The 20757-nt window shown below is 41.3% G+C and overlaps 1 protein-coding gene across 1 annotated transcript in view; it reads right to left on the bottom strand.

Annotated features, from left to right (window-relative positions):
- ADAM12 (ADAM metallopeptidase domain 12) overlaps window positions 1-20757 on the bottom strand; it is a 407749-nt gene that overhangs the window by 296653 nt on the left and 90339 nt on the right. Inside the window, exon 3 of the mRNA XM_053312884.1 lies at window positions 18092-18165. Coding sequence (XP_053168859.1) covers window positions 18092-18165 — 74 coding nt within the window. The remainder of the gene's footprint in view (window positions 1-18091; window positions 18166-20757) is intronic.

Raw genomic sequence — 20757 nt, 5'->3', positions numbered from 1 at the left:
TGCCCTCCTCCTTTAGGAATCGTATGACATCATTCCCAGTGTATTCACCACCATTGTCAATGCGGAGGATCTGTGGCTCTCTCTCAAACTTGTTGCTCACTCTTGAAACATATTATTTTAGTCTTTCTAGTACTTCTCCATTTTCACTTAACAGGTATTTATATGCATATCTAGAATAGTCATCAATGCAAGTAAGAACATATTTATTGCCTCCCAATGTATTTACTTGCATAGGTCCACTAACATCACTTTGAATCAGATCCAAAGGATCCTGTGTTTCTCTTTCTTTGCTTGCAAGAAAAGCAGGCTGTTGCCTTTGCTCTTATACAGCATGCACACTGTGATTCAGTGCTGCAGGGGGCTATTTTTAGACACTTTACTAAATCCAACTTTTCAGCCTGGCATATCATTTTCGCATCTCTTTGGCCTAACCTTCTGTACCACAAATTCAGAAATCCTTTGTGTGTGCATTCCTTCACAGTTTTGGCCTTTTCAGTAACACATGCTACTTCAAATAATCCATTCTCTTGTAAAACTGTTCAAAAGCAATTCCTGTTTATGAGTAATGAAACAGTGACTACATTTTACTTCATAGCCGCTTTCTGTAGTATATTTTACAGACATCAGACTTGTTTCTAGAGTAGGCACATACAAAGCTTCTTCAATTGTTAATCCAATGGTTTCTCTTTTCTCCAGTTTGCAGATCCTTTCCCTTCTGCATACATCAGTTTTCCTTCTGCCAAGTACATCAGGATTTTACTACTTGTATCTAGGTTTATAAATCACTTCCTTTCTCTAATCAGGTTGCTTCTATCACCTGAGTCAATGCAAATGCCACTTTTCAGACTTAGCTTTTTTCAGACTTAGCTTCTAAAACTTTATCTGTTCTTACAAAGTATATCCTTTGCTTATTAGCTTTAGTCCCTGATTGCTTGCAAGTTCTGTGTTTCCAGATGACTAACTCTCTTTGAAACTTTGTTTTGCTTGCCTTTTGTCTGCAAACTCTTTAATCTTGGGACATTTATTTTGCAAGTGTTTGGGGCTTCCAAGAATAAAACATTTCTTATTTCTTTGCAAGGTTCTAAATGTATTTTTTCACTTTCTTTTGGTTGCCTATCATACCTTCTGTGCAAATCAAAGTCCTCTAGATGGTTAATTACAAATTGTAAGTCTGCATTCTCCTTGACTTCCAAGGCACTAGCCATACTACGACATAATGTGGCAAACTATTCAACAGCATTCCTATCAAAACTGCATCTGGCATGATTACTGCTTGAGCTTGCAGTTGCCTAGATATTTCGAACATTTCATTCATGTCCTTGGACAGACTTTCTCCTTCTCTAAGTCTTTTATTGCTCGGTTTTCTTACTAGATGCACTTTGGAAACCACAGACTTCTTTTTATAACCTCTGCTAACTTGGCAAAGAGGCACCTTTTAAAGTGGCGATTCTCTTTATTTAGCAGGGGGAGAGTATCTGGCCCTATCCACCCCCAGCACAGTACCTCCAGTGGCTGTTGCTGGTGTCTATCTTACATTTCTTTTTAGATTGTGAGCCCTTTGGGGACAGGGTTCCATCTTATTTGTTATTTCTCTGTGTAAACCACCCTGAGCCATTTTTGGAAGGGTGGTATAGATATCAAAATCATCATCATCATCATCATCCTCCCTCGCAGCTCAGGCGGAAGAGGAATGCTGCAAGTCCATCAAACAGTAGAAGAGGAGAAAAGAGCCCTTGAAGAATATATAAAGGACAGTGAAGAAGATGCACTTAAAATGGTCAATAACGAGAAACTATTCAACACCAATGAAACAAAGCAGGCCTACAAGAAAGAACAAGTCAAGAACTGAGCAGAAAAATGGAAAAAATAAGCTACTGCATGGTCAATATTTGCACAATATAAGTGGAAAATCAGACATCACCAAGACCTGGCAATGGCTTAAGAATAGCAACTTGAAGAAAGAAACAGAGGGTTTAATATTGGCTGCACAAGAACAGGCACTAAGAACAAATGCAATAAGAGCAAAAGTAGAAAAATCAACAACAAACAGCAAGTGCCACCTTTGTAAAGAAGCAGGTGAAACTATGGACCACCTAATCAGCTGTTGTAAAAAGATTGCACAGACTGACTACAAACAAAGGCATGACAAGGTAGCAGGGATGATACACTGGAACATCTGCAAAAAACACAAGCTACCTGTAGCCAAAAATTGGTGGGAACATAAAATTGAAAAAGTTGTAGAAAACGAAGATGCAAAAATATTATGGGACTTCCAACTACAAACAGACAAGCATCTGCTACACAATACACCAGATATAACTGTAGTTGAGAAGAAAGAAAAACAAGTCAAAATAACTGACATAGCAATACCAGGGGTAGGCAGAATACGTTTTGTAAATTGTGGACGATGCAAGTTATTGAACGGTACTAGAGAAAGACATGCTGTTCTGGTCGCTCCAGGTCTTAACACTCACATCAATTTCATAGGATGAATACTACTGAAGGAAGCCCGGGCGGGTGCATGACTGGGGGAGTCAGTCATGTGACTTGCCTCTGGGGGCCCCCCCAAGGCAGTGGGCCCCCAGACAACTGTCTCCCCTTGCCTATTATAGTTACGTCCCTGCTGGCAATGGCTTAAGAATGGCAACTGGAACATCTGCAAAAAATACAAGCTACCTGTAGCCAAAAACTGGTGGGACCATAAAATTGAAAAAGTTGTAGAAAATGAAGATGCAAAAATATTATGGGGCTTCTGACTACAAACAGACAAACATCTGCCACACAATACACTAGATATAACTGTAGTCGAGAAGAAAGAAAAACAAGTCAAAATAATCGACATAGCAATACCAGGGGATAGAAGAAAAAGAAATAGAAAAAAATCACCAAATACAAAGATCTACAAATTGAAATTGAAAGGCTGTGGCAGAAGAAGACCAAAATAATCCCAGTGGTAATTGGCACCTAGGTGCAATTCCAAAACAACTTGAAGAGCACCTCAACACCATAGGGGCCACAGAAATCACCATCAGCCAATTACAAAAAGCAATTACAGTTAAAAAAAACTTTACTGGGAACAGCCTATATTCTGCGACGATATCTATAACAACAACAGCAACAATACTGATAATAAAATTCTGGCATCCCAGGTCCTTGGGAAGGACTCAATGTCTGGATAAAACAAACCAGTCAATAATACCTGTCTGACGGGGTAAACAAGAAAATCCCTTCAGATTTTCCCACATATTCTTTGCATTTTCTTTGTCTCTTACGCTACACTAAGATTGCGTCATTCACCGCCAAGCAAATCATTCCTGATGCTTTTTTGTCTGCTCTGTCCCATTCTTTCTGCTCCTTTCCTGTGCAGAACACTGCCAGTTCCATGACTCTTGAGGAGCATCTTCATCTTGAAAGTCCAGAGCTCGTACTCAGAACTTTGCAACTTTTCAAATCATCTGGAATCCTTGTGCTTTTCTCTTTGCATTGCTTTCTATTTAACTCTGTAGGCTTTTCTCTTTTATTTACTGGCTTCTGGGCCTCATAACCTTTTGTAGGGGAAGAATGGCAGTTCAGTCACCAAATAGCAGAGCAAAACCAGTTTGTTGAGAAAGCAGCAAAGCAAGAGGTCTTGAGACAGTTGTTTAGTACTGAAGAACTACAAGGATTTATTTAAAGAAAGGGTTACAAACAAATGTGAAAAAGCCTGCAGCTTATTTCAGCTGTAGTTCATGGCTGAAGAGAGAGACCAAGACAAACAGCCATCTCTGGAAAGAAAGAATGGAGTCAACACTGGAAGAACAAAGACGGAAGGAGTCCAGCACTTTTATCCATGTCCCTTAAACCCTGCAGTGGTTACTATGAGACACTGCAGCTGAGAGCTGATGCTGCCAGGGTCCTAGCTCCAACAAATAGGGCATTAATACAGAAATAAGCAAAGAATAGGAGAATCATGAAATCATTCCATAGAAAGATTTCATTTTCAGCTTTGAGAATCTTGAGTTTATGAGCCTGCCCACTATTTTTCACTTTCATGTAGCTTTTCACTTTTATGTAGCACTTTCAAGACAGTATTTAGAGTATGACTTACCTATGGATTTTAGCACAGGTTTAGGGACAATTGAGAATGGGGGTGCAGCAGCACCAGGGCTGCTGCCACCGTGAAGCTGCCCAGTGGCAGCCAGCCATCTCCCTGCACTGAGCAATCTGTTGACTGATATTTCAGAGCTGCCCCAATCCAAGCAAGAACAGGCCTTTAAGGCAGGACAGTTTTCATTGGCATCTGCACAGCCTTGCTCCACTGAGCCAGTGGCTCAGTGACATAATCAGGCCATGCCAGAGTGAAATGGATCAGCAGGGTGAAAGCGGCCAGACAAGCAGTGAAGGCATCCAGTTGGGCAGCCAGGTAGTGAAGATAAAAAAGAAGGCAGGCAAGTCCTGGAGGGATGCACATTCTTAGATATCTTGTCCTAGGGCCACCACCAACCTTGTTATACCCCTGGATTTTAGTGAAAGAGGAGTCTTGATGAGTTGGACCCATGGGCCTTCCGACTTCTAAGAGGCTCAAAGAGGCAAATATTCTAATAGTGCTATGTTAATTATAGAAAATATTAATTCTATTTCTAGAATAAATATATGACAATTAGAATATTTGGCTCTGATTCACTTCGAGACTGTAAAAGACTGAGGATTTCATCATTAACAAGGGAAGCTTTGGAATGTTAAACAAACAGGGCTCTAAAAGCACAGTTAATCTTTGTTCTGCTTTGCTCCCTAACTTGGTAAAGAGCCATGTTTAACATTCTGATTGTCTTTATCTAGCAGGAGGAGAGCAACTGGCCCTATCCACCCCCAGCACAGGACCTCCAGTGGCAGTTGCTGGTGTCTATCTTATGTTTCTTTTTAGATTGTGAGCCCTTTGGGGACAGGGATCCATCTTGTTTATTTATTATTGCTCTGTGTAAACTGCCCTGAGCCATTTTTGGAAGGGTGGTATAGAAATCAAATAAATAATAATAAACAATAAATAGTAAATAATAATAATAATGAGATGGAGTGTTCCCTTTCCAACCCTATAGGCAGAAACCACTGGTGATTTGTCCTAGGATTCCCAGTGCACCAATATAAACAAGCAATTTCTTCACTCTGAAACCATATCTCACAGATATATAGCTTTGGAATCATATTTGACTCTACTCATTCCTTCTCTTCTTACACCCAAAGTGTCACCAAGTCCTGGAACTCTGTTCTTTAAAGAAAGTTCCAGAAATATTCTGCTGCTAACTATTGATGTAATGACTACTAACCCTTTGGCTTATCATAATAATAGTTTTTCGAAGTGTACTATAGTCTATGACCAGCACAACAAAGGCATAGAATAGAACAAATAACACAGTTTAAAATAAAAACATAATACTACTTATATCACAATACCCTAGGGTAAAATATTGAAACTACCAAAAGCCTCCCAATCTTAAGGAGGGAGTTAATTACTAAAGCTCAAAAATTTATACATAAGACAAAACGAATATACAATTAAATAAAAAACATAAACAATTAAAAAAGATAACAGGTTAACAGTCTCAAAACCCACCAGAACTAGAACTAGAAAGCTATAAGGCAGCACTGGATTTATTCATTAAAAGCTAACGCAGTCTTCGAGCTGCCGCACAGAAACTTGCCACTTTCCGAGTAATGGCAGGAGTACTGTCCTCAAGCAGGAAGGCCACTTGTTGGGTATGCCAATTTCCTGGGGAATGAGCCAGCAATTGAAATATTAATTATAAACGTAAGTCCCTATAAAAGGAGCAATAAAGCAGAACATGTTCGATTGATTCAACTTCCCCATTACCACAAGGGCATAGATGCTCTGCAGAAGGAGTCCCACTGTAGCGACCTTCAAGGACAGCAGAGGGAAGGCATCTACATTTGGCCTGTGTGAAAGCCAACCTATATTTGGGGATGTCTAATTGTTGCAAGTAAGTTAAAGGAGCAACAAGGTACCGTGTAGTAGCATTACAAAAAACCCCGAGGACTTAGATTAATCTTCCTGCCGCTCTGTGTCTAATATTTTCTGTTTCACCAAGGCACAGGCTTGTTGTACTTCCATTTTAAGCAAGGTAAGCGGAAACAACCCAAATGTTTCAAATTTAGTAAGTGTTTTACGTTCCCAGGAAGCATGAAATGAATCTTGTAGTGTAAGAGATGCAAGACTACCATGGGAATTATGGAATTATGGAGATCCAGCGTGGTGTAGTGGTTAGAGTGCTAGACTAGGACCGGGGAGACCCAAGTTCAAATCCTCATTCAGCCATGATACTTGTTGGGTGACTCTGGGCCAGTCACTTCTCTCGCAGCCTAACCTACTTCACAGGGTTGTTGTGAGGAGAAACTTAAGTATGTAGTACACCGCTCTGGGATCCTTGGAGGAAGAGTGGGATATAAAATGTAAAAAAAAAATTAAAAAGTAAAATCTTAATCCAATAAAAAATAATAAGTATCCAATATCTAGCCTCCACCTTGACTAGACCTGCCTCCAGTCTCAATATGGCATTAGAGACTCAACGGGGGATCGAAAGTACAGCTTTAAGGAATTTAGATTGAATTCTCTCCACCTGCTGAAAGCTACATAAGGGCCCTAGGTGTGCACCATATGTAAGCTGAGAGAGAGATTTGGCAAGAAAAAGTTTAATGGCAGAAGGTATAAAATGCACCCACCCCCCTTACTCCAGAAGAACCTGAGAATAGCAGACACACTCCTCTGAGCATTCTGGGACACATAGGCAGCATGCGGCTTCCTAGAGCCCAAGGCATGGAAAAGGACCCCCAAATAGTTAAAGGTAGAAACCTGCTGAATAGGGTGGTCATCAATTTTCCAATTATAACATTTAGGGTTTTTTTTACCAAGGGCCATAATCTTTGTTTTAGCATAATTAATTTCAAGACAATTTTCTTTACAATAGAAGGCCAATACCCCCAGGGCACGTCTGAGACCCACAGGTGATCTTGCCTGGATAAGAGTATCATCAGCATACAGCAATGAATTAATATGTCTCTCTGCTAGCTTTGGAGGATGAAAATTCAAATCTGCCAAATGACTGACCAAGTCATTAATATAGAAATTAAAAAGAAGTGGAGCCAGTATACAACCCTGGCACACCCCTTTCTGAGTGGGAACTGCAGAGGACAAATGGCCCCAGGGGGGAGCAGCGCACCTTCAAGGCTGAGTTCTCGTGTACAACAGAGATCAGAGCCAAGAGGCGGCAATCAATCGAAGAAGCTCTTAATTTCTCCCACAGTCCAGGCCGTGAGATGGAATCGAAGGCAGATCTTAGATCTATGAAAGCAGCATAGAGCGATAATAGTTTTTGCATAACTCCTATGACATTTATGAGGATGAAATCATATAGTTTGCTTAATAGTGACACATAATTATTATTTTATGCAATGCAGTTATCTAGAGAGAAGGTTAGTCTGAGCAAAAGGACATGTTTTGTAACTGGTGGGTGAGCTGCTGATTTTGAAAAACTGTACAAGCAGGCGTGTAGCAAGGTTGGAGTGGGCCCAGAGACAAGATTTTAACCCACCCACCCCCACATTGCTGCTTTCCTCTCCTTCCAGTCCAGGGCCTCCACACACCCCAGGCCCCCAAGGATTTAAGTCTGATATTTCAAAATAAGTATGTTGCCTGGAAATACATTTCACTCAGTACACACATGGACACTTGACAATATCCATTGCTCAGCTTTGAATGATAGTTAAGTCGAGTGACATATTTTAGCTACCTTTAACTGAAAGGAGCACCTAAGAAAAACGAACACTATTTTTTAGTGAAGTGCTTAACTTCACTAAGTTAAGCACTGAAGTGCTTAACTTCACTTCTCTCTTTAAGAGAGCCGGTGTGGTGTAGTGGTTAGAGTGCTGGACTAGGACCGGGGAGACCTGAGTTCAAATCCCCATTCAGCCATGATACTTGCTGGGTGACTCTGGGCCAGTCACTTCTCTCTCAGCCTAACCTACTTCATAGGGTTGTTGTGAGGAGCAACTTAAGTATGTAGTACACCGCTCTGGGCTCCTTGGAGGAAGAGCGGGATATTTAATAATAATAATAATAATAATAATTATTATTATTATTATTATTATTATTATTATTAAGAAAACCACAAAACTACACTAACAAAAGCTGGAAATATATACACACTGCACCTTTTTTAAAAAGAGTCTACAAGCAGCAGAGGGCATGAAGTACCAGCAGAGAATTGTTCTTATTAAATATGAAGCTGTAAACAATTGGAATTGAAGTTTTATCAGGTTTTTCCACTTCTTGGGGTCAACCAGCCAGCATAGTATAGTGGTTAGAGTGCTGGACTAGAACCGAGGAGACCCAAGTTCACATCCCCATTCAGCCATTACACTTACTGGGTGGCTCTCGGCCTGTCACTTATCTCTAAGCTTAACCCATCTCACAGGGTTGTTGTGAGGATAAACACAACACCACTCTGGGCTACTTGGAGGAAGAGTGGGATAAAAGTGTAAAAACAAATAGAGTAAGAATACACAAATCTGACAGGAAACAACAGCTAGTAACGGGAGTAAGTACTGTATTCTTCAATGCAGCTGCACTTCTGATGTAACACTACTTGCAAAAGGCCACCACAGATACGAGTACAGTAGTTCAGTATAGTGGAAAGCCAGCTGCAGCAACAGAACAGACTCTTAAAATACACACAAATTAAATACAGCAGTTAAGTCAGCAATAGAACTATCAGAACAACTTCTCTGGGGTACTGGTGGGAGTGGACCAAGTTTTAAGTCTAGGACTAACCAAAGCTCAATACAGTCATCATGTGACACCCCCACTTCCCTTCACACAATAACTCCAGAGCAAGTCTCAGACAGCTTTAAGTCGAGGTCTTTAAGTCTACCTTTCGCCCAGACAACATTTCTATGAGAATATGGCTAGAGGGGACAAGCTATCCTTGAGAAGCCAAGCTGATAGATTTAATTCACATCTTTCTCTCTAAACTGAGTATGGACACTGTTAATCACAACTTTAGCACTCAAACTGCACTGCATGTTTAAGCTCTGTTACTTCTAGTGTTCCCTAATTAAACACCATAGGCATTTATGTACATCTAATTGTACAGTATACAGAAAGTATTGGACACTCAGAATACAACTAACAAATATCCCAGAGGGTCCCTCAACTCTCACAGACATATTTTTGGCAGGCACAGAAAGCTGCAAAGGAAAGGAGAGAATTGGTAAAAATCACCTTCCCGCCTCCATTCACAAGCAGAAACATTCCACTTGGACAAATCTTTGCTTGGATGCTGCCCATTGTTTGCAGCTAGTTACAGTCATCCAACATTTGTATAACATTTAATATTGCCAAGCCTCTCTGTATGAATACAAATTGGCCAACATTTTAGTTGATCTGACAATCTGGGGGCTCACAGACGCAACCTGGGGTGTGGGGAGAAGAAACAATCTGATCAAGCAGACAGCAGAAAGTGGCAGCTTTGAAAGCAAAAGCCGGAAGGGGACACATCCATCAAGAGAAAACCCCCCAACCCATCCCATCTACCCACCCCAACCGACAGGACTCAGAGAAAGAACACCTACCTCTCCCACTCAGAGGCAGTAGTGAAGCACAGCAAGGAACGGCACAGCAAGGCATGGTAGCAGGGAGTCCTTCTCCCACCCTGGCAGTGGCAATCTCATCCGGCAGTGTCGTCATGATCTCTCTCCCAGAGCAGGGCCTGCCTTGCCATTCAGCCCGGCCGCATCTCTTCCCAACTGCAAGGTGTGCACCTGTGCAGTGGAAAGAGCATCGCAGCGATCGATCATCGCAGCGACGCTCTTTCCACTGCACAGGCATGTGCCTTGCAGTTGGGAGGAGACACAGCCAGGGCCGAATGGCAGGGCAGGCAGGCCCTGCTCTGGGAGTGAGATTGCCGCTGCTGGGGGGTGGAGGCGGGGAGAAGAGATTTTTTTAAAAAAATACTGGACTGGGCAGGTGGGCAGGGGAGTCATATCTCGGGGGGGCCCTCAAGGCAGCAGGCTCCGAGACAACTGTCTCCCCTTGACCAATGATAGTTACGCCCCTGTGTCCAATCATTTTCAACACATTTGAAAATATTTCAAGACTCCAGGTTACACATTTAGTTCCATCATAATCTGGTTTTAAATCAAGAAGTGAGATTGCAAGCTGCAACCTAAATCCTACAGATATTGTTCTACACTTGACAAATGGGATGCATTTGCACTTATTTTGCTTGACAGTGCACATAAAACCCATGCATGCAACTGGGTTACAAAAAATGAACCAATGTGACCACATTTGGAAAACGGTTTCAGGTTTGCATCTCAATAAATTTTGCCAATCTAAATTCTAAGTACTATATAATAAGAAACTGGAAGAAATTTACCATTAAGTGAACACCTAAAGATACTGCCTGGGTTGAAAAACCACTGTCGGTTTGGCTAATCAACCCTCATTCCCATGTACTAAGATATCTCAGCTGTGATCAAAAATTCTTCATTTGGAATCCTCTAAAGTTTTAAGGGTTTAAAAGTGAAAACAGCTGTTTCATCTATGTATCGATAACGGTAAAGCTTAAATTAATGATCCAACACAGTCAGAAAGTATATCACTGAACAAAGTTTTTCCTTCTCCAAGTTCTCATAAATGGAAGAATGCTTCCATGAAACAATAGGCAACAGCACAGAGACCTTGTATGGCAGGATTCAATTTATTTGCTGAGAAATTAAAAAATTATTCATACTTTATATTCTATTCTCATCTCAAGCACACTTAGTTAATAGTTAATTCAATATTTTTCCAAGAGTCCACTTACAATTCTTATATAAAAATGTATTATTCAAACAAAAAACAACCACCATTATATTATGCTCCATTAGATAAGAGGGGAAAACACACACATTATGGGTTCATAACTCTGTATCCATTTCAATCCCTTGGGCTTTTAGTGGCATTTCTCAAATTACTGGAGAGGTAACCCCAGTATTACAACCACTCAACAGGGAATCATGGCTCCCTGATGAGTATCCTTGTGTGATACACATGTATGGAAATGCATACATTTTTGGAGTACATTCAATGCCACTTATATCTAATAAATGTAATGTGTAAAGTCATTTCCAGGGCAACTGTAAATGTTTCTGAATACATTTATATTTTGGTATTATGACCAATTCTAAGCTCTATAAATGATTTATATTTTATCACTGTCTTCTAGAACAGGGTTTCTCAACATTGGGTCCCCAGATGTTCTTAGACTACCATTCCCATCATCCCCAGCCTCAGTGGTCTTTGCCTTTGAGCTGGGAGTTGTAGTCTAACAACATCGGGGGCCCAAGGTTGAAAACCCCTGTTCTAGAAAATTGTCCTTCTGAATTGGGCCCTGGGTATTTAAGAGAATGTCTTCTTCATTATGAACCCCACCGCCCACTGAGATCATCAAGAAAGGTCCGTCTTCAGTTGCCACCAGCTCGTTTGGTGGCTACTCGGGGATGGGTCTTCTCAGCTGCTGCACCAGAGCTTTGGAAAGCGCTCCCTGCTGAAATAGCCTCCCCATCTCTGACAACTTTTTCAAAGTCTTAAAAGACACACCTATTCACCCAGGCTTTTAATTAAATATTGTTTTCACAGTTTTATCATCGTTTTAAAATGTGGTCCAAAAATTTTAAATTGTTGTAATGTTTTAACTTTTACTATGCCATTTATTTTGTTTTAACTACTGTTTTATTTTGTTTTAACTACTTATTTTGTTTTAACTACTGTTGTCACTCATTTTAACTAATGTTTTAGCTTTTTGTTTGTTTTGTGTGAATCGCCCAGAGAAGTTAGTTTTGGGCGGTATAGAAGTGTGTTAAATAAATAAAAATAAATTGTGTCTGCCACATAGTATAGCCACACCATGTCTCCTGTCTGCCTTGTCCATTCCTTAGGGTTTCAGCACTGTTATTTAGGCAAAAAGCACCTTTTAAAGTCATGTGTGGGGTGATGTCAATTCTTACTATCAGCATAACACTCCTTCCAGCAGCTGTTGGCAGTATACCCTTGGCATCTTTTTAAAGGTTGCGAGCTTCTTTGGGACAGGGAACCAGCTTCTGTTTCCTTTTACTATGTAAACCACTTTGAGAATGTTTTTGTTGAAATGCAGAAGTTGCAACAGAGCAGTAGCAGAAGTAATATCACTTAAGAACATAAGAAGAGACCTGCTGGATCAGGCCCAAGGCCTATTTAGCATCCCATTGCCCACAGAGGTCCACCAGATGCCTCTGAGAAGCCCACAGGCAAGAGATGAGGCCATGCCCTCTCTCCTGCAGTTGCTCCCCTGCAACTGGTATTGAAAGACCTCTTGTCTATGAGGCCTGAGGTAGCCTACAGCCATCAGACTATTAGCCATAGACATACCCTGAATTTGTCTAAGCCCCTTTTCAAGTCATCCAAACTAGTGGCCATCACCACATTCTTTGGCAGAGAATTCCATAGATTAATTCTGCACTGTGTGAAAAGTCATCCAAAAGTCATCCCTTTTCTTGGTCCTACATTTTCTGGCCATGAGTTTCATGGGATGACCCCTTGGTGTGTGTGTGTGTGTGTGTGTGTGTGTGTGTGTGTGTGTGTGTGTGTGTTAGAGAGAGAGAGAGAGAGAGAGAGAGAGAGTGTCAGTCCACTCTCTCTACTCCATGCATAATTTTACACACCCCTACCATGTCTCCCCATAGTTGCCTCTTTTCCAAACTAAAAAGCTCCAGATGCTGTAGCCTTGCCTCATAATGAAGGTGCTCCAGGCTCCTGATGATCTTGATCACCTTCCTCTGAACCTTTTCCAGTTCTACACTGTCCTTCTTAAGTTACAGACACCAGAACAGCACACAGTACTCCTAATGTGGCTGCACCATATATTTGTATAAAGGCATTATAATATTAGCATTTTAAAAAAATCTCCTTCCTAATTATTCCTAGCATGGAATTTGTTTTTTTGTTTTTTACAGCTGCAGCATACTGAGGTCATTCACACAATCAAAAACTGTGTTATACCCAGGTTTGGTATCTGTATGTGCTCCCAATTTTTGGTTGTGTGGAAGCAAGGTAGGAGTAAAACATGGTTAGAAGTGATTGTGTGGAAGCAAGGTAGGAGGAAAACCTGGGTAGCTTTTCCTCCTACCTTGCTTCCACACAATCACTTCTACACAGGTTTTACTCCTACTTTGCTTCCACTCAAGTGAAAACTGGGAGCACACACAGATACCAAACCTGGGTAGAATATAGTTTTTGATTGTGAATGATCTCACTCAGTTGACACTTTCAACAAGCTGTCCACCACGACCCCAAGATCTCTCTCTTGGTCTGTCACCAAAAGCTCAGAACCCATCAGTGTATATGAGAAGCTGGATATTTTTGCCAAAATATAAATCACTTTATACTTGCTCACACTGAGCCACATTTGCTATTTTATTTGGAGATATTCTTTTGGCACTCCCACAATTTGTTTTGGATTTTTCTATCCTCACTAATTTAGTGTCATCTGTAGATCTGGCCACTTTGATACTGCTTACCCCAACTTCTAGATAATTTATGAATAATAAGTTAAAGAGCACTGATCCTCTGAGCTGAGCACTTGACCACCGAACACTGCAGGGATTACTTCATTTTCTCATCACATAAGCAAATGCCACCAAGAATGTAATCTTCAGGATTTATTTCCAGTTCTGCTTGAAATTTCTACTGTATTCCAGCTTTGAATACAGAACATCTGCAAAGCGGCCATCCTTTTAGCTGAGCTTCTCACACACCAGACTGTGTAACTAGGTGGCTAAAGAGGTATCTTATAACTTAAATTATTAAAACCTAGATTGCATTCAGATTGTAAAAATATCCCTCTGAACTAAAGAACTCTGGTAATGCACTGATCTGTTCTCATCTCTTCAGCTTCTATGCACAAGAATATCCCTCTATATCATTCACAGGAATTAAGAGTTATTTGCATACACTTGCATAAAAAGTAAATTATTAATTTTCTCCCTTACACGTAGTTCTGTTTCCTGGATCAGTAATCTTCTACTCTATAGAAGTAATAGCAATAGAAGTAATCAGCCACACAGAAGCCATTCTCCACAGAACCTCAGATCCCAATAATAAAAGGCAACATATTAGCAAATTATCACTAATCAGTATACCATTAACTTGGTATAATATGACATTTAGATGTAACAAGTGACTGAAGACTGAAACCAACTGAGCAGCTACTTTACACCAGAACAGGACATGGCAGTTTCAGGTTGCAATGCTGCACAATTAATACATACGACTGATACTGCACACCACAGGGGTAGTGTATACACATATGGACCCACAATAGTTAGTTAGTTGTTTATTTACGATCTTAGATCAAACATCAATATACACAGAATATACACAGTAAAAAGAGAAAACAATAATGGAAACAAAGTCTAAAATGTCATCAAATATATAAAATCAGGAATCTTTGACAGTAACCGATTGCTGTGCTCTAGCTTCTCTTAGTTTAGTCAATGTATAACAAAATTTAGCAACCGCCAGGGATATTGTTGGGTCCCTGTCTTCTAATAAGCATATAAGAATTGTCTCCACTGAGTGGCTTTGGAGATCTTTCAGATACTGAGATAAAAATAAATCTCTTTCATCAGTATAAAGTGGGCAATGTAACAGTGAATGCGTCAGTGTTTCGGGAGCAGCTCCGCAAAGGCATAGTCTCTCCTCATAGGGTTTTCTCTCAAATTTCCCTACTAGCATCGTTGAGGGTAAAGCATTCAAGCGAGCTCTTGTGAACGCCCAGCGCAGCTTTGGTGAATAGATTGTATAGAAATAAGAGGCTGTGACCCAGTCTTTCTTGGTGCTTAGGAATTGTAGCGGCCTATTTACAGAGGCCCTTTCCTCCTGGAAATTTATGTCCCTAAGCCTTTGTTTAACTAGAGATCTTGCCGTTGACTCGCCCTGTTCTAACAATTGTGCTGGGCAGAAGCCTGTCGCAATGCTGCACAATTAATACATATGACTGATACTGCACACCACAGGGGTAGTGTATACACATATGGACCCACAATAAAATGTAACAATGTATTCCTAGTGTGCATGTATCACTCAGCCTGTGGCTGAGCATGATGGAAAAACAGAAGTTAGCAATAAAGGGAAGAAAGTCCCTGCTCTTAACCTAGGTCTTACCTCATGTGCAATCCCCTTTTCTGTGTGGTGGTGTTTTTTTTAATGGTTTTTGGGGGAGGAGTTCATGATGCTCAGCCCCAACTCCTTTTCATCCAGCTCTAAAACTTCAAGAGTTAATGTTAAGAAACAGGGCTCTTCAATATTGTATAGCTGCTACAGAGCAGGTTGAGGAACTTTTCTTCTGTTAAGTCTTATTGTGACTATCTGAATCTCCACAGTGTTTCCATAAAGCTGGGGAGTCAAAACATTTCCACCAGCACCTGGGCGCTTTCCAGCAGAGGGGTATCTAGGGAAAATAGTGCCTAGGGCAAGCACTGAAATTGCGCCCCCGGTCCAAACATCTGACACCCATCTTTCAGATAACGTTACCATAATATCAGCTCATTAATCTTTTAATATTTCAAAAACTATTTAGCAGTGGACGTAGCCAGACCAAAAAATGCTGGAAAACTACAAATTTCAGTATGCTGAGGCTCATGAAATACCCAAATACTATGTGGAGTTGTTCTTGGAAAACTAAACAGAAGTGACTGTCTAATTCTCTACTATGCATTGTAGCATCACTATTATGTAAGTTTTAAAAATAAATGGAGAATTTGGCTTTTCCCAGATACTCTGAAAATTAAAGGATTTAAATTAATTAAAGGATAATTAAAGGATATGAAGAGTAAACTGTGTCACTGCTTGGAATATATTCTAGTATTTCAGAAAGACAGTTATAATGAGAGAAAGAGAGCAAGAAACTCCCAGTGGGCCTTAATACTAAGGATTTTACACAGATTCAAAGACAAACTCTCCATTAAATAGCCATATTATTAAGGTATCACATTTAACTCACTTATCACAAGAAGCAAATGAATACAATCCTAGCTCATAAGCTTCGCTCAGTATTCACAAGCCCTGATTCTCTGTACATAGTTCCAAACTAAATATGTGTACCGTGACTTATATAATATATATATATTATTTTTTTACTTGTAGCCCCTTCGGGGGGCTTCCTAAAGGCTGTGGGGGGGGGGTCTGCAAAGGTTCCCCCTCTCTGCGCTGGCCTCTAGGGCCTCACAGGGACGATTTGAGCATGCGTCCTGGCCATTTAAAAAAAAATTTTTTTTTTTTAAATGGCCGCTAAAAACAAAATGGCTTCCGCGCATGCTCAAATGGCCTCTGCGAGGCCTGGCCTGGCCTAGGGCCTCACAGAGGCCATTTGAGCATGTGCAGTGGCCATTTTGTTTCCGGTGGCCATTTAAAATTTTTTTTTAATTTTAGAAAATGGCGCCCCCCCTTCAAGTGGCGCCCAGGGCATGTGCCCTGCCTGCCCCACCCTAGATATGCCCCTGCTTTCCAGACTAGAGGATGGAACCACAGCAAAATGCCTCTACTCGGGAAATTCACATTCGGAATGTAAACAGCAGGGGGAGGAGGCTTGCAGCAACTAACAATCCGAAAAAACAGCAACCTTTTCACAGCAGATGTATGGCATCCTTGCTCTATATCGCAGCGATTAAATGCATAATAAGGCATTGGAAATGTGAATGGCACCCTGCTGTCCCCGTAGGGACTGCAGTGTCACGACGCAGGAAGCGTGGAAGCACACTTCCGAGATACATGCTGACTCCGTTGTAGGGTCTAGTCTGGGAAGAGCCTTGGCAGGGTGATACTCATAGCAAAAAATTAACTGCATCAAACTGACTCCTCCCACTTCCAAAGCAAGAGAGGGTGACCTGACTGGTGAGGGAGCCACAGAATTACAGCATTTTTTCCTGTGGAGACTATTAGACAGCTTTCCCCCTCAGAAGCAGAAGGCGTTCTAGCTGCTCTTTTTTCTGAAGCCCTCCCCACCACCTTTATTTATTTATTTATTTGTTTGTTTGTTTATTTAATTTATTTAACATATTGTTATACTGCTCAAAACTTACCTTTTGTCACTGAGTTCCATTAGCTCCACCCACCTGCTTGTCTTAGCTATCTGAGCTCACTAACATTCTGTCCCATTGACAAAAATGCAACAGTTGGGGGGAGGGGTCCCTCCCACAGTTTTTTTCTTCAGATTTTTGTGGAACAGAAATATCTGCAGATCACCTCGAGTCTGCTGGTACCTCCCACTTCCCTGCACACTCTCCAGTTCTCCAATTCTCCATCCAAAAGGATCATAATATTTCCAGCGCTTTCCGAAATAATATAGAGATGCATAAGCCACTGATCAACACTGGGTCTGGCAGGTGTGCCAGTCTAGAGAAAAGCAGGGGAGATGTACCAAATCTCTTTGCTTACAACCTACAGTTTATTCACAGAGAGCTCAGACTGACCAAATTCAATATGCTGCCAGTTTCAAAAAGAGGGGGGAAACTGTAGCAAACATTTTGGCTGATACAGCTTATTATATTTCTGGCAGTTTGCCCTGTCTCCAGCTATTAGGAGGTCAGCTAGGGATAATAAGCTCTTTTATCCAATAGAAGTAAGTGGCAAACCAACTGGCGACTGTCAGTAGGCCAGATTTGGACCACAGTACATTAGTTGCCAAAATAAGCTGTGATATCAAGGGAACAATAAAGGAAAATAATTGTTTTAGGAAGATTGGTTTGTCCCTAATACAGTGAATGGAGGTTACCAGAGGGAGGGGAAGGAGAGGCAAGCTTAAAGCAATGTCAAGAGAGATGTCTATTATACATAAAGAATTACCACCATCTTTTAAACAACAGCAAAAAATTCCTTAGAAACATGGTTACATGAGTCTATTTTTCTAAAGCTAGATAGACTGGGCCACTGTTCCCCATGCATTACATAACCCATCAATTTTAACTTTGCAACCCATCCACTAGCACCACTAGAGTGCAAGGAATATGAATTAGAACAACTTACTCATTTCTCTCCAGACTGATGACAAGTTGCTCACTTTCCGCTTGTATTAGAAATTTCAGCATTGCTGGGTGAGTCTGAAAAATGAAATGGAATTACTCAACATGAAATTTAGGCACCCTACTCTGTGAGAAGTAGAAAGGTTGTAAGATTGAGCCCTTAGTTTAAGAGGAAGACTGCAACAAGATTAGCAGGAGGATGGGGTCTAAAACAAACAAAAATGATTAGTAGGATTTTGAATTAGCATTTAAAATCTCAATAACATTCACTTTCTTTGATGAAGATTTTAATTTATGCTGTCTAATCACAGAAATTCTTAAACATGTTAATTTTATTGATTTATCACTTCTTGGAAAAATTAAGATGGGTGCCTGAACAGTTGATTGATAGACTAATAACGTTATATAACTTCAGACCTGAAATTGACTGATTGATAATGTGCCCTTGAACTGTAAGAAAATCAAGAATTGTTGCTATAATTAAAATCTTCAAGGTGTGTTTGTGCATAAACCTGTAAAAATTTCAGGTGCTGGTCCTGGCCAGATACATGCATGAGAAAATTTCAAAAGCCCTATTGCTTGCTTGGAAGAGATTTTTAAGCTTTGGGGAATTTAAAAACCCATAAACAGGAGTTTCTGTTCAAAAAGAAAAGTAAAGTGTTTGTACAAATCCATACATGCATGTAACCAGGGTCTCTGGATCACCAGGATAAGAAATAGCGCAGATATCATATTCAAGATGAAACACGAGCTCTAGTTATGTTATATTCAAGATATAATATAAACCAAGTACAGTGTACATACAGACAGACCTGGTCCTGATGTTCAGCACACATATAACCCTACACTTTATCTGTACCCTGGAATGGAAGAAACCTGTACCTTGGTTCACTTTTTAAAGGTTCCATGCCATGTTTTTATAGTGCATGGTTGGAAACACTTAGTAAGGATGTGCACTGCTTTTCCTGGTTTGGCTTGAACCCAGACTGGATTCAAGCTGCCTCAGGCAGTCTGGGCTCAATCACACTGGAGTTGGTTCTGGTGCAGACACTGAGCTGGGCCCAGCCGGCTCCAAAGCTGGCTGAAGGCAAATACTTGTAATCCAGAATAAATGCGGGATGTGGGGTGGGGGGAGAGAAAAGGTAGTATATTTACCTTCAAAAATAAGGTGGCTGAGGCAGGGGCTCTTCCAACTGCCCACCCTGGCCTCCCAAATGAAAGACTGTGCAGTCTGCAGCCTGGTTCGGGCCTGTGTGCATGTGCGTAGGCCATCAGAGTGACTTATGCACAGATACCATGTGTATCACTGAGCAAATCGCATGGTGATTCAAATGGCCTCTGCACATGCATGGAAGTCACTCTAATTTATTTATTTTTTAAATTATATCTCGCTCTTCCGAGGAGCTCAGAGTACATGCTTATTTTTATTCTCACAACAACCCTGTGAGATAGGTTAGGCTTAGAGATACGACTGGCCCAGAGTTACCCAGTGAGTTTCATGGTTGAATGGGGATTCGAACTTGAGTCCTTCCGAGCACAGAGGCCCGAACCTGGCCGCAGCCTGCCCGGCCTGTCATGTGGTTGTCTCCATCATCCCTCTACCTTATTTTTGCTACCTTTTCTTCCCACCCCCCACACATTTACTTTAGGGAAAGCCCCTTACTTGTAAAGGGGGATCTTCACAGGATTCCCCTTTACATGTATACTCCTCAAGCTGGCTTGCAAGCCAGCTCTTTAAGTTGGGCCCAGCTTGAGTTGAGCTCAGACCGGCTTCACTATTTATGAGGCCAGTCCAGCTTGAGCATGAGCCTTCAAGCCAAGCCGACTCGATTTGAGTCAGCTGGCACACCCCTAAAACCTAGGAGCTGCAGGGAGAGGTAGGAGGTGTTGGCGGGGTCACCACCATAAGAACATAAGAACAGCCCTGCTGGATCAGGCTCAAGGCCCATCTAGTCCAGCATCCTGTTTCGCACAGTGGCCCACCAGATGCTGCTGGAAGCCACAGGCAGGCGTTGAGGGCATGCTCTCTCTCCTTCTGTTACTCCCCTGCAACTGGTAAGGAGTTGCACACCACTGCAAGGAGAGGGAGGTGAGCCCAGAAAGGAGGTGGCAGCTATGGGACTGGTGGCTTGCCTGTGTCAGCAGCTGCATTCAGGCCACTGACACATCACTATGCCCCTGCCTCTATGCAAGTACATATTTTTAGCTCATTCAGCTTGTATTGTAGAGCTAGGCAATATGAGGAAGAAAACAAATTTACAAGGCATGCTTGTCAATATACTGGGGGTCTCCTGCTCATTAAAGCAGGCCTCTCCTTCTTGACTTGGTAAATGGATTTCTAAAATAAAGTTAGTTATCGTAGGTTTTCTGAGGGAGTTTTCCTGAAAAATACCAAGGAACAAAGGGCTTTGCTGTTTGACGTACACCGAAAGCTTCATTTTCATCCTGCTACCCATGATGCAGTTGTATCACAAAGGGGACTGATACCCAGCATTTCCAATTACTACTGTGGTATTTTGACAAATCAATTCCTTAGCCTAGGCCCGCTCTTAAATAGTGCTGTAGTTACAGCTTCATCCAGTTCTAGATTGTGGATGGGGCACATAGACAACAAGCAGCAGAAAATGGTTGTAGACTGGATTGCCTTGCTGTACTAAAGACTTCCTTTAA

Source organism: Hemicordylus capensis, chromosome 3 (genome assembly GCF_027244095.1).
Source record: "Hemicordylus capensis ecotype Gifberg chromosome 3, rHemCap1.1.pri, whole genome shotgun sequence".
Lineage (NCBI taxonomy): Eukaryota > Metazoa > Chordata > Lepidosauria > Squamata > Cordylidae > Hemicordylus > Hemicordylus capensis.
Note: the sequence above shows the minus strand (reverse complement) of the source record. Positions and strands in the feature narration are given on the sequence as shown.